Source organism: Aphelocoma coerulescens, chromosome 14 (assembly GCF_041296385.1).
Source record: "Aphelocoma coerulescens isolate FSJ_1873_10779 chromosome 14, UR_Acoe_1.0, whole genome shotgun sequence".
In the NCBI taxonomy this organism is placed as follows: Eukaryota; Metazoa; Chordata; class Aves; order Passeriformes; family Corvidae; genus Aphelocoma; species Aphelocoma coerulescens.
This window is the reverse complement of record NC_091028.1, coordinates 3802864-3816287: the sequence shown is the minus strand read 5'-3', so window position 1 is coordinate 3816287 and position 13424 is coordinate 3802864. Positions and strand designations below refer to the sequence as shown.

At 44.8% G+C, this 13424-nt stretch overlaps 1 protein-coding gene across 1 annotated transcript; it reads left to right on the top strand.

Annotated features, from left to right (window-relative positions):
* Positions 1–276: 276 nt before the first annotated feature.
* On the top strand, positions 277–13069 carry IL20RB (interleukin 20 receptor subunit beta). Its single transcript, XM_069030380.1, has 7 exons — positions 277–409; positions 4981–5107; positions 5813–6003; positions 8929–9053; positions 11811–11961; positions 12260–12405; positions 12944–13069. The coding sequence occupies exons 1-7, from the start codon at positions 277–279 to the stop codon at positions 13067–13069; spliced, it is 999 nt and encodes a 332-aa protein (XP_068886481.1).
* Positions 13070–13424: the final 355 nt, after the last annotated feature.

Below are 13424 nucleotides of genomic sequence, written 5' to 3'. Positions count from 1 at the left end.
TACAGCTACATGGAAAAACCCAGCATATCCTCTTTCCTCCTTACAAGGCCTCTTTTTAAGCCATGTAATCGCTCAGAGAGGGAGACAGAGTTACCCCATCCAGCAGAGAGCTGCACAGACCTGTAAAGAACTGCTGGCAGCAGATTACCTGGGCACTCCCTGCAGCTACACCCTCACAAACGATGTTTGTGCACCTTTGGCACTCTGCAGGCAGGCAGAGAGGAGTTTCTACAGTCCCCTGGTGTCTCTGCTCGCTGCCCACCATGGCTGGCTCGGATGAGGCTCCCTGGCTGGGAACCTGGGGACCTGAGATGTGTAACAGGATGTGAATGTGGGAAAAGCCTGAGCAAAATGCCACCAAAGCTCATCTGCCTCTTCCTCTGCGCTCTGAGTGCACCAAAGCTCTCAGGTAAATGACTGAACATCTTCACTGAGTTGAGCCAGAAGACAGAAATGTTGTGAGTAACAAAGTCTTTTGTCCTTTTGTTAAAGATGCCTCTGCAGCACTTAAGCCAAATGAGTCCGAGGTCAAGTGATCTTGAATTTTAATTCTTTTTCTAAAATGAGTATCAAAATAAGCAAATTTAAAAGCAAATGGTTCTGTAAATTCTCTGTTCTGCAGGTAATTTCTGAACTCCAAAGGGAAATTTCAGTTTGAAGGAATTTAATAATACTGTATATATCTCTGCTCTTTTGCTGTTCTGTGGGAAGCTGAACTCTCAAGTCCTCTTTCAATGATGATCACTCTGAGTACAGGGATGCTCTGCCTGTGGAGTGGATGCAGGGTCAGAGAGGAAGGAGATAAAGTGCTAATTAATAGCTCAAATCGCTTCACTGAGGGTCTCCTTTACTCTGGAAGGAGGCTGTGCAATTGGTAATTTGCTTCTACAAGTAAATGCTACACACCAGACACATCTCAGAGGAGCTTGGTCTCAAATCTCCTGGCTGCATTCCAGTTTGCAATGTCAGTCCTCTAAAAAGCAAACATGTCTTGCCAGTGTGCTTGGGTTTTTCCTGGTGCAGGCTTTTTAAATGTGCCATTTTAGGTTGTGACAACATTCCACTTGTCTCGTGCTCCATTTTTTTTCCTCTGCCTCAGAAAAAATCATTTTACAGCTGCCTCACTATTTATCATTCTCAGATGCTAAGGACAGGACCCAGTGACAGCATCAACTGGTTTCTGCTTGGAAAGTTAACTCTGTGCAATAGGGAAGATTATGGCAAATGTGTTTTAAAAGAGGACAGAGCTGGGCAACTCTTCTTTGAAGAAATTTGGGCTTGCTTCTACTGTATTTCTGTTTAAGGCCTGGCTACCTGAGTGCTGTTTCCAGGCAGGAGCACAGCTGCCTGTGTGGGCAGTGACTGCCAGCCTCTCTCACACCGTGACAGAGAGTAGGAGGGAAAGGTGGCATAACTTACACTGTGTCTGTCACTCTCTTGGCCTTGACCTGAAATACAAAAAATTCGTGTCCCAATCTCCTTTCTGAGCAAAGAACTTTTATTTGGTTGAATGTTTATGCCCTAAGCTCCCCCTGTGTGAGAGCAGACAGTGTGCTCCTGTCTAGCCCAAGAGTCTGGGCTTTGATTCCTGGGTGCTGGGGACAAAAAAAGCCCGGGGGGATGTACTGGGGCCTTGCCTTTTGCTGTGAGTTTGTGTAATCACCAGATGAAGGAGGGGATGTCCCCAGAGCCTGCAGGTTGGAGTTCTGGCCAAAGAGATTTTAGCATAATTTATTATCCCCTTCTAAATTGCTATTTCTAGGACTTAGAGATGCATGGCTTTCATTTTCAACATTTACCTTACGAAGAAATTCCTTTATCTTCTCAGGATGTGATAGGCATTATTTCTTGTTATCAGTATTTAGAATTCAGAATTCCCTTGTCAGATTCCCCTTCACTGAAATTTCCTCAAGTGGAGAGTCAGCCCATGCTCCAAGATATAAAAAGCTGGTGGCATTTTTGGCCTCCACATTAGCAAAAGAAGATTAAACAATACAATGACTAAAAAGCCAATGCTTATTAGTGCAACAGGGAAGATTTCTCACCCTTACATATAAAACTTTAAGGGATGTGCCAGGAAAAGCACAGATGAGGTAAAGCACTCCTGAACACTGTGCAGAGCCAGTTCTGAGGTTGCTGTTTCTTCTTGTGTTTGCTGAACCCCTGAAAGGAGATGATATTATGAATAAAGAGGTAACTGTATTAATATTTTTACAGTGTTCATATACACTTAGCAGTAAGTAGTGATGATAGTAGTGATGAAGTAACAGCAAGTAATGAGGAAATATTATATTGTTCTATATTCACAGAGCAAGAAGGAGATCAAAATCTATCCCAGAGGAATGGAATTTTATCTGGGTTTATTTAAGGTATTTTAAACTGAAATGTAAGACAGACAAATGTACTGGACTTGACCATGATTTTTTTTTTTTTTTTATTGTAATTCTCTAACACAAAGAGAATAAAAATGCTAAATTAAAAGGCTCATCACCATTCTAAATGGAAATGTATTCTTTGTGTAGCAAATGAAATTGAATATACTGCTGATAGGGTAGGAGACAAAAACGCTATTTACAGAGAAAATGTCACTTCTCTGGCATGACTGGAGACATTAGGGTGAGAGTCAATACCCTGGCTCGAATGAGTGTAGTTTGGCTTTTCCTGTGAGGCTGCTGGTGAATCCAAAATCAGATGGAAATGTGGCAGCCCTGGGCTATCAGCCCTCCGGCTCCTGCCTGTGCTCTCTGTCCAGTTGGGTCCTGCACTTTGGATGATTGTTGTTCACTCCTTCAAAATGAACAAACCAGAGTTAATGGATTATTTCAGCACTCAAACAACACACTGCACTGTTTGTTTTCAGCGCTGTTTGTGTAACCTGGAATTGTCTTTCCTCCCGCTGTTAAACTTGCATTTGTTACAGTTGTTTTGTGGGCTGATGCAACAGATGGGTGGGAGAAACCATGAATATAATTTGCTTGGCTATGACACAGGATTATGTCTAGATCAAAAGTACTCTGGAAAAGCACGAACCTCTCCTCCAAACTATAACTTTAATGCCAAACAGAGACTTAAATCAGTGAACTGCTTCTGTAGAGGCACTTACATTGTCACCGGGTAAGGAGTTTTCCTAATAAAAGCAGGAAAGAATCCTAATTTCTGTATGAACTTTGGTGGTTCAGCTGAAGTGAGGTGACAGTCACTGTGCCAGTAGAAGACTCACTGGTTTTGACAAGAAAACAGTGCACTAAGCCAGGAAATGAAGAGTGCTCTAACCAGATAGGAAACAACCCTTGGGCCATTAAAAAACTGATAGTCAAATTCAGAACTCTCTGCTTTTAAAATAGGTCTCTAGACAGTTTAATAATACAGGGTTTAGTCCTATGGAATACCAAAAAAATTATATCAAAAATGTCCTAAAGTCAAGACTTAAAAAAATAGGAAAACATTAAGTGCAGTTCACCCCTGTTCAGACCTGGAACTTCACTGTGTCTATGAGTCACATGGAAAACCAGTGTTTGTTCATGTAAACAAAATCAGGTATGGAATTCACACACTCAGGTGTGCCAAGTCCCAAAATTAACATGGGAACCAAGCACAAGGAAAAGTAGCAAGAAATCTGAATGTTGAGAAGCATGGAGAGCACAAGAGACCAGATGGGTGGTTATGCTGCAGTGTGAAGGTCACTAAAGACTTTGCTTTTTTTATTTTTTAGAGACTAAAAGTGCCTTGATTACAGTGCTTTGTGTGTATGGAGCCTCAGCCTGCCAGAACTGATAGAACGCTGATATGGCAGAGAATGGCTCTTCTGTTGCCTAAAGGACAAGGAAGAAAATTTCTCATGCCAGAGAAACCTGAATTTTATTTCAAAGAACAGCTGAGCATTGTGCCAACAGACCTCTATGACTTACACCAAAGAATCAGAGTTGGCATAACAGTTCCCCACATCATTAGTGATTTTATGAAGATGTGATGCAGGAAATTAGACAGATGTTGTTCCAATGCTTTAAAAAACATTGCTCGTGGACTTGTCAACCTGGTTTTGATCCTGGGTAGAACAACTGAATTACTGGTTAACTTTGAAAACATGGCTCAGAAGAAAACGCCCTTTTTAGTGGCAAAGACTATTGGATGATAAAGCTGGTTAAGTGAAATAAATTTAATGAAAAAATAATCTTTAAGTAACACACTGTTATAGCACAGTTATCTTGTTTTGGGAAGAGTGTTCACCACTGAGCTGATAGGAACCACTCCATCCATTCCTCCCTCCCAGTGGTTCTTTGGGAACCATTCCCTGCTGAGCAGAGAGAATGGGATTATCTTGGGACTGGAAAGTAGCAAAAGACGAGTTTGTTCCCACAGCGTAGTGCAGAGTGTGTCCATAGGGAATCCTTCCTCCTGTGCTCCAAACATTGCCAAGGATTTTACAGCAAGATACCCCAGGGTAAAATCAACCATCACTCCATAGTCGTGCTTTGGAGATCTCAGAGGAAAGTGGTAATTTCAGTTACAGAGCATGGAATAAGTTTAGTCTGTTAATAAGCTTTGATCACAGCATACAAGCCCTCCCATTGTCAGAATCCTGCAACGTGAAGGGAGCTCTACCAGAGCTGGGATGTCCCACAGCAGTGAACCCAGCCTGGAAAGAAACAGCACATTTGGAACCACGGCCTCCTTGGAACAGTTTCTAGAGTGCAACAGAATGTCTGGTGCTTGGCTTCATTAAATCCAACTGGAGGGCTTGACCTTTTCCTCACTGTTCTAGTGATACAGTGAAAAACTCTGAAATAAGGCAAAGGGATACTTTCAGCCGAGCTGCTCCGTCCTTTCTTCTCTGCAAAATACCTTCAAATACAGAAGTGACTGTAGGGAAGTGAAGAGTGTGTATTTCTGATGCAAAACACCATTTTGCTCTGTTCTTCTAAGCTTTTTTTTTTTTCCTAGTACATTCATTTTTTTCCTTTCTTTTGCTGGAAATTTTAGGAGGAGATGCGTTGTTGCCAGCACCTCAGAGTATCTCCATTCTTTCAACCAACATGAAACACTTCTTAACTTGGAGTCCTGTGATCGTCCAGGGAGCAACTGTGAGATACTCAGTTGAGTTTCAGGGGTAACTTCTGGATTTTTTATTCTTTTTGCTCTTTGTACATTGTTTATCTCAACTTTAAGTTCTAAAATTTTGGATGAGCATATTCAGTTCACAAGCCTAAGAGAAGTTTGATGCTTTAGTACTGTTAACTACAAGTGGAGGAAAAATTCTTTTTGCTCCAATTCTGGGACAGTTTTCAGGTTAATAGATGCCTGAGTAACCAAGATGTGCATCAGTTCCATATATGAAATCTGCCTCTATCCAAGAATTCAAAAGTTAAGAAGATTTGCAACATTTTATTTAGGAGAGGAAGGAGAAAACACCGAGATTTATTTTGTGTAAACCTTTTAAACATTTGACACACACCACAGGAGGTTTCTGACACATCTTGAGCTCTGACTTTTGTTACAAAATGGCTTTGGAATTCTGGTGTACAGGGGACGATGAAGTCAAAGGAGTGGGCAGGACCTGATGCATCAACACAATATTAGCTGTCCCCACCTCCCACCATGTTGTGCTGCGTTTGGGTCATGAACTCGGCTCGGGGTGATTTTCTGCAGATAAGATCCAAAACACACCCATACTGGTTTCAAACACCTGTGGTGTTCCCACCCCAGTGTATCCCAGTACAGGTTTTACCTGGAAAGAGCCCACAAGCAGCCTTAGCTCATGCCACAGGTACATCTCCTGTCAGACTGCTGCCTGTCTTCTTCCTCTTCTCCTCAGGGAATACGAACGGGAATATGCCAACGGGAGCTGGATCCCCATCTCAGAATGCTCCCTCACCACAGCCACAGTGTGCAACATCACAGAGGACATCTCAGCCACTGTGGCCTACAAGCTGCGGGTCAGGGCAGAGCTTGGTGCCACAAGGTCACAGTGGGGCACCATGAAAGGTTTCTTCAACCGCGTCACGAGTGCGTCCTGCTCTTAAATTGCATCTTTCGTGTTAAATTCTCAGAGTTAGGTGTTGAGGTGTTGTTCAGGTGCCCGTTTGTGTCCAGTGCATGCACAGAGCACAGTCTGCTTCTCAGCTCCTCAAATTGGGTTGGAGGGTTTCCCAATGTTCTCGGACATGACTTCGTCCCAAGGCAGAGCCAAATTCATCTTGGCTGGAGTTTCAAGGGTTTCCAAGACTGGCAAGATGACTGCAGGAATTTCTTTTCTCAGGTCAGTTGTTCTTACCCTTAAAGATTTCTTATCAACTAGGCTTGTTGTCATTTTTAATCCAAGTCATGTAGTCACTTCTAAGGAGTCCAGAACATGATCCTAAGGGAGCCTTTACTATAGAAAACAGCCCCGTCACACTCTATCTGCTTTATGCTGTCCTGGAAATCCCACTCCCTTCTGGGCATGCTTCCCCCATCCCATGGTGTCAGATGTATGAAGTAACCCCAGAAGAGGAGAAAAAAATGGAAACCAGAGCATTAATTTCATCCTAGCAAGGCAGGAGGTTTTCTCCATGTCCTTTCAAGTCCTGCAAGGCCTGAGGCCCAGCTCAACCCAAGGATCATGCTGCAGACTAAAATGAGCCTATTCTTTCTAGGATTTCTCTGGAATCATTTCCTCTGTTCTCTGCCATGTAGTCAACTGCTTCCAGCAACAAAAACTGTGGTGGGAAATCTCTGCTGAGGTCACTGTTAGACAGTAGCTCTCAGCTCTCTCTGAGAGCTCTCAGAGCTCTCTCTAGGCAGCGATATGGGATACACATCATAACGTCATCCCAAGACAGATGGGCAGCATTCATCAGCTTTAGCCAGGCAAGAAATTGTCTGTCCTAAACCAGAACTGACCCAATATTAAAAATTCCTCCATCTTTGGAAGTTATTCACTACTTCATGGGGGAGCAGTCCTCACTCACGCAGAGGTCTTAGTCAAAGCACCAGCAGAAGTGCCACCTAAGTTGGTGAATGTGTCTCTTTGAGTGGAAGTATAGTCTAGATAGTGCTTTAGATGAAAAATTCTTCCCTTTTCCAACAGCTATGGAGGCACAGGATAGAGGCACAGACAGCACAGTCAGGCATAGACAGGGGAAGGACATTCCTGAGACCAACATGAACAAAAGCAGCAGCTTTCTCATGGTTCAGTGAAGTATTTGGCAGCTTTCCTGTGTTTTAAGGAACGCCAAAACAGTCTTCTGACTAAGATGTATCAGTTCAGAGGATAGAGCTTGCATTGGGATTCAATGTGAATATGACAGATGTTTAAAAGAGAAAGAAAAGTCACTCTTAAGTTCTTGTCCTTACACATTTTCACAGCTCACTTTGCCTTGTCCCTGCTCTCACACCTCTCAGGAAACCTGGCACTGAGTCTGAGAGGAGACAAGGGGTTCAAACACAGCCCACAGGTTCTGAAAGGGACTCACAGACAGTCGGGGCAGCAGCACAGCCCACAGCACTTCCAGACTGCACAGCCCCAGTGTCAAAGCCACAGCGTAGAAGCACATCAAGTATGGTAACTCTTTGATAACTCTGATAATCAAGTATAATCAACTTTGATAACTTTGATAATCAAGTATGGTAACTCTATGGAAAACTCTTTGAAAAGATTTTCCTAAAGCCAGCAGTTTAGTCAGTCTTCCTTCTTCATTTATCAACATTCAAATAGTTAGCTGGTACCCAGTGGGCCAGCACAGAGCTAAATAGAAATGCTCCTGTTTGTTTAGCAGTTGCATTTTGCAATGTGCTTTTGTTAATGCATTAGCACAATATTTGCCTTTAGCTTCCAAATTATAGCAGTTTTTTAAAATTTTAAGATGCGATGCTAAGGAGATCTTTACCTGTTTTTTTTTTTCATCTTTTCATTTAAAAGTACAAAGTAGATTTCCAGGCCTCCCATTTGTGGCACACTCCTCATGTACATGCTTGGATTTTATGTTTTCATATTGCTCAGCGTTAGTGTCAATTCACTGGAAGTAAGAGCAAATTCTATTAAGAACATTTCTTCTATATGGCACTATGCATCACTCTCCTTCCTTTCTTGAAAGCAAAGAGGTTGAAACTGGTTTCAGCTACAGCAGAGGGGTAAAAAATGGCATAGATAATTGTGAATAATGGCACCAATAAATAGTGCAAATATGATCTCTGTAGCACCTTGAACTTCCCAGTTCATAAATGTACAGTGCACCGGTCCATCTATGCTCGATTGATTCTCATTATTTCACTGATATTCCTCCCAGCAGAATGCCAGACAAAATCAAGCTTTGAATATCAAAGCAAGCAGGAAGAAAATCACCTAAAGATTTACTTGCATACATTTGCAAAACCTGAAGTCACAGCAGATCATCAGCCCAAGTCTACCTAAAACCATGCAGATACTAAAAGAAAGTCAGGATTCATGTGAATTATCCTGAGGCTCATAATGTTTTTTCCTCCACCTTTGAATAACTGCCAAGATTCTCATGAAAAGCAGTGGCTTCTCAGCTCCTGTTCTGTGTGTCAGTGCTGAGCTCATGCCCAGGAGCACAAGAGCTGACCTGCTCTGCTGTCCCAGCTTCTTTGGCCCAGCTGCTTCTGCTGCAGCTGCTCACGTGGCACCCTCAGGTCAGACAGCTCCTCCACTAGAGAAAATTCAAAGCCTTTCAAGTTCTGTGCAGCTCAGCTATTGCCAAACTCCTGTTTGCAATGCCAGTTATGGTCCTTCTCCTGGTGAGAGCCTGCTGCTGTATTTAGTCACGCAGGGAAGAAGAGCAGACAGAAGTTTCTGCCCCACTGAAGCAGCCAGCTGTTCTTGCAGATTGTTATTCCACTGGTGATGGCAGCTTCTCTTCCTCTCCTGTCTGGGAAAACGGGGGGATTTAAGGGCTGTCTCTGGTGTGCTAATGGTGGTCTCTGTGTTGGCAGCTTCCCTGACCCCACCTCTGCTGAGGGTCCTGGCAGATGGGTACCATTTACTGGTGGAGCTGGCAGACATGGGACCGGCCTTCCAGTTCCGGGTGCTCTACTGGAAGAAGGGCCACGAGAGCAGGGTGAGTTTGACCCTCAGGTTTTAGGCAGTAACAGAGAGTGCCCAGAGGGAATGCACAGACATTGCCCAGAGGTTGTTTGCCAGTCCCAGCTCCTGCTGTGGGGCTGAAGGTCCTGCCTGGAGTGGGTTTGCACACACCAGTGTGTTGCTGTGGTTTCCTCATGGAGAAGCTTGTCTGTTCTTTCCACATCTCCTTCTCTGGGAAAAAGAATCCTCTCACATGCCTCAACTATAGATAGAAACCAGAAGTCAGGAACCAAAGGTGCTTGTGCTGGCTTCTCCCTCTGAACCTCACCTGGTTTACTCAGACCATGATTAAGGTGTCACACTGAGGTGCTGACAAGGTTTTCTCCATTTTCTGAGCCAGAAATTGCAACATTAGTAGTCCTTGATGGATTTTTGTTCCATTTATTTATCTGTTCTGGCTTTCAGTCTATGTAAACTTCTAGCTCGTACGACTTCCTGCAATGAGGAATTCTGCAGCATAACTGTTGTGCTGCTGTCCCCAAAACTTGATTTGGGGATAGAGAGAACAATTATTCCCCATTCACTTCCCCTACCACTCTATTAGTTTTATATTCTATATCTTCTTCCATGCCAAAGACTCCCAGGCTCCTTAGCTGTTCCCTGTGGAAGCCCTCACAGCTATTTTTGTCTTTACCAGGGTGGCAAGGGAGAAACCTGCACAGTCCAAGGTGCAGGAACAGTTGGTATTAGCACCATAAAACAAAACAAGTCTTCCCACTCCCTTGTCTCTCCAGCAATTGTTAATGTGACTACCACAGAGCTGACTATCCCATGAAACCTGAACCCCAAGTTCCTGTTGCTGATGGAGGATGCTGTGAAAATGTAGGAGAAAAATTCTCACGAGCATAATTCCACATTTATCTGTGTTGAATTGCTTTTGTTGCTTTATTACAAGATCCTCCTGCTGCTCTTCACAGCTGCCTGTCACCTTCACTCTTGTGAAGCAGGTTTTTAGTACCACCAGCATGTATCAGTTTTCATTTTTCTTCCTGATCACCTCTACTAAAACATGAGTCCCCACCATGACTTCCTGCCACTCTCAATTAGCAATTTATTCATTAAAAAGTCTTTAGTCTACAAGGAGGCATCAGGAGGAGGACTGTTCCCTGTGAAATCCAGGTAAATGAGATCAACCTTGCCCGTGGGCTTTCTGACACCTTAAAAACAATCAATAGGTTTGTATCTGATGGTGTTTTATGTATAAAATATCAGCTCTTCTTCAGTATGTGATCTTAATCACCCAAACAATAATTTCAAACTTCAGAATACTTTCTACCAAGTGGCCTGTTGCAAACATTATTATTGCTGGTCAATATGCTGGGACTCTTATCATTTTTTTAAATTATGGTTACATTTGGCATGTCTCATTTGATGCTTTTGCAAGACGTCAGCCCAGGTAGTCATAAACCTGATTTTGGCCTTGAAATCTTTTCAAACTAATGGCCCTCCATATCATGTTTCTGTGGAGAAGGCTATTTTGGTGGTGGGAAGGACTTGCACTGCCAGGAGCGCCCTCCTGGCTTGTAGGAGTTTTTTATGTGTGTGGAGCTGGAGGCTGCTCAGACCCTCTGTGAGAGCAGGCTTTGCATCTGCAGCACAGCAAGAGGAGCAGTTGGGTCGCTGTTACCCATCCTCTCAAGGCTGGGGAGACTGGAAATAGCAACTTCATTTTGCTAGCAGTGAATGCAGACCTACTTATGGCAAAAAAATAATGTCCTGCTGATCATACCCTGTTTAAGCTTTGCTGGAGTGTGCTACAGTTCACTCACCCCTCACCAGCCCAGTCCATCCGCTCCCTGAGCTCTCTGGCACAGCTCTCACACCCCATCACAGCCTGGTTCTGGCACAGGCGTGATTTTGGCACCCACCACACCCAGAAAAAACTCAGATCAGTTGAGGCCTCAGACATTCCCCTCCTACCAAGGTAGCAGGTTCTGATCTAGTGTTGTGGCCCAGCATCGTCATTATGACCCTGGCTTACAGCTTCTTCCTTTCATCCCCTCCTGCCCTTCCAGCTGAGTGTGGGCTCATTCTGCACTCCACTGTGCTTTCTAGTTTGCTGCTTTTGTCCCTCTTTTGTTCTACTCACACGGGCCCCACTGCCACCTCCTGCTGCTCCCTCCTTTTCTCGCTGGGCAAGCATCATGGTGATGTTAGATGATTTTCTGCATTTTTCTTTTTTCTACCTTCTGTGTTCTTTACACATCTATTTGGAGCTCTGTAGCCTATTATTGCATTCATAGCTAGTTTTCCCAGTATTTCTCCCTGCCCTGATACGCAGAAAGACAAAACATATTCCAAAGTCCCTATCCTATCTTGGTTCTCCCTGGGAACCAAGGCTGAAAAACAGCTCTTCCAGACACATTGTCATCATCAAAGTTCAGTTCCATCTGAGGGGAGAGGATTTAGAAGGGGCTTGAACTGGAGGGAAATTGCATCACTACTTGTGCTCCTAATTGGTGCTTTTTGTCAATTATGTTAATTTACTAAACTTATAAATCTTTATTCAACCTGGGGGGGGGGGGGGGGTGGGCTTTTGTGGACATTTTCCATATCTGCCCCTGGAGGCCTTCAATAAAATCAACCTTTATATCACCTCCTATACTAATATTATCTCGAAAGTGTGTGTTGGTTCGTTTATAGGCTCTCTGAGGCATCAGTGGTAGGGCTGCTCTTTGATGGCAGATCCTTGCCCTGTGTCCTGATGCTTTCTCTTCTGGGCCTGTGGCAGGTGCAGCAGAAGGTGATGAAAGAGGCGAACTCCATGGTTCACCTGGACACCATGGAGGCGGGAGCCGAGTATTGTGTGAAAGCTCAGACCCACGTCGAGGCCATCAACAGGAGCAGCAGCTTCAGCCCGACACGCTGTGTGAGGGCACAGCGTAAGAGCCAGCCTTCCCTCCTGCTCCCTGCTGTAGTCATGCCCAAAGCCCTTCCCTTTGTTTCCACCCCAGTCTCCTGCCTTGCTCGCAGATGAGCTGCCCTTTCTCCCTCTCCTTGGGAGAGATAAAACAGGAAGACTCAGCAGTGCCACCCCCCCGCCGCTGGCACTGGAGTTTGCCAGGGAGGGATCTCACCAGGGTGGGTGGAAGAGCAGCCACACAGGGTTCAGGCTGGCTGCAGTGAGTGCTTGCTCCCTACAGTCTCTCTGAGAAGTTTTGCTGCTTCTCTCGTTTCCAGGTGACACATCCATGTGGCTGGTTACCACCCTCACCTCCTCTGCTGGCTTTGCTGTGGCAGCTTTAACCCTGCCTTTCCTTACCTGGAAAATAAGCAAAATCTTTCAGTATTCCTGCTGCCCCGTTGCTGTCCTGCCAGACACACTGGTAACTTTTTTTACTGTGCTTTGTTGGGTTTTAGTGTGCTGGGTATTCACAGGAGCATGGGGCAGGCAGAAAAAGCAGCTTCCCAGGAAGCCTTGCCCATTTCCGTGTGAGGAGCTGAGCTGCAGGGATCAAGCAGCCCAGAACTGGCTGCACAGCTGTCACTGCCTTTGGCCCAGAGCCCTGAACAGGGAAGATGCTCCTGGTGCTTCTGGGGAAATGGCTTGGGAGGCAGGGACTGACCCTGCCAGAGCAGCTGCTCCCTGAACCAAACAGCTGTGCCCCTGTCAACACTGCTCCACGTCCCCTGCTACCATCCCTGAGCTTCTCAGCAACTTGCTAAAGATAAATCAATCAAAAGCTCCTCAAGAATATGTTTAAATGTCCAGTTCAAGTGAGAATGCAGGTTAGCAGCTTCTGTGGCTGTGGGTTCTCTGGGCAGCTATGGCAGGAAGGGTGAGAAGAATGCTTTTTGGGAAAAAGGACAAGTCGATTAACTCATTAGCCAGAGGGTGTTTGAGTGAGTGCATCTGTTTTCCAGAAAGAATCAGAACCCCCCACGCAGCTGATCCTGCATGGCAGTGAAGAAGCTGAGAAATGTGACCTGATGGTGGTTGTGATGCCCTCAGAAGAAGTTCTCCAGCTGTGGATTCAAAAAACACTTTAGAGCACCCCAGAAACAAGCAGCCCCTTTGTAACATCTTCATCCATCTACATCAAAAGCAAGTAAAGGTGACAGCTGCCATTTCCTGTCCTTCCCCTTCATATCCCGAGGAGCAGACATGAGGTGACCCACGCTCCCTTTCTCAGCCACATCGGTGCTCCCAAGGCAGAGCTCATCCTTCAGCCACCAGGATGTCACCAGAGCAACACACGGAGAGCCTGGTCCCTTAGTTCCAAATCATTTCAGCCTCAGTGCTTTTACCTCTGAGCTTTTCACATGGCTAAACCAGCTGGAATGACCAGGGGGGGAAATGCAAACCCTGAAGTGAAAAGGGTGTTGGCAGTGAGTGGATGTAGCA

What these genes read in the sequence shown, in the direction of transcription:
- IL20RB (XM_069030380.1), top strand. Translation starts at nt 277, where the DNA reads ATGAGGCTCCCTGGCTGGGAACCTGGGGACCTGAGATGTGTAACAGGA. An exon ending in TTTCTTCAACCGCGTCACGA is followed by an intron (nt 6,004 to 8,928) that starts GTGCGTCCTGCT and finishes CTGTGTTGGCAG; the next exon opens with CTTCCCTGACCCCACCTCTG. An exon ending in ACGCTGTGTGAGGGCACAGC is followed by an intron (nt 11,962 to 12,259) that starts GTAAGAGCCAGC and finishes TCTCGTTTCCAG; the next exon opens with GTGACACATCCATGTGGCTG.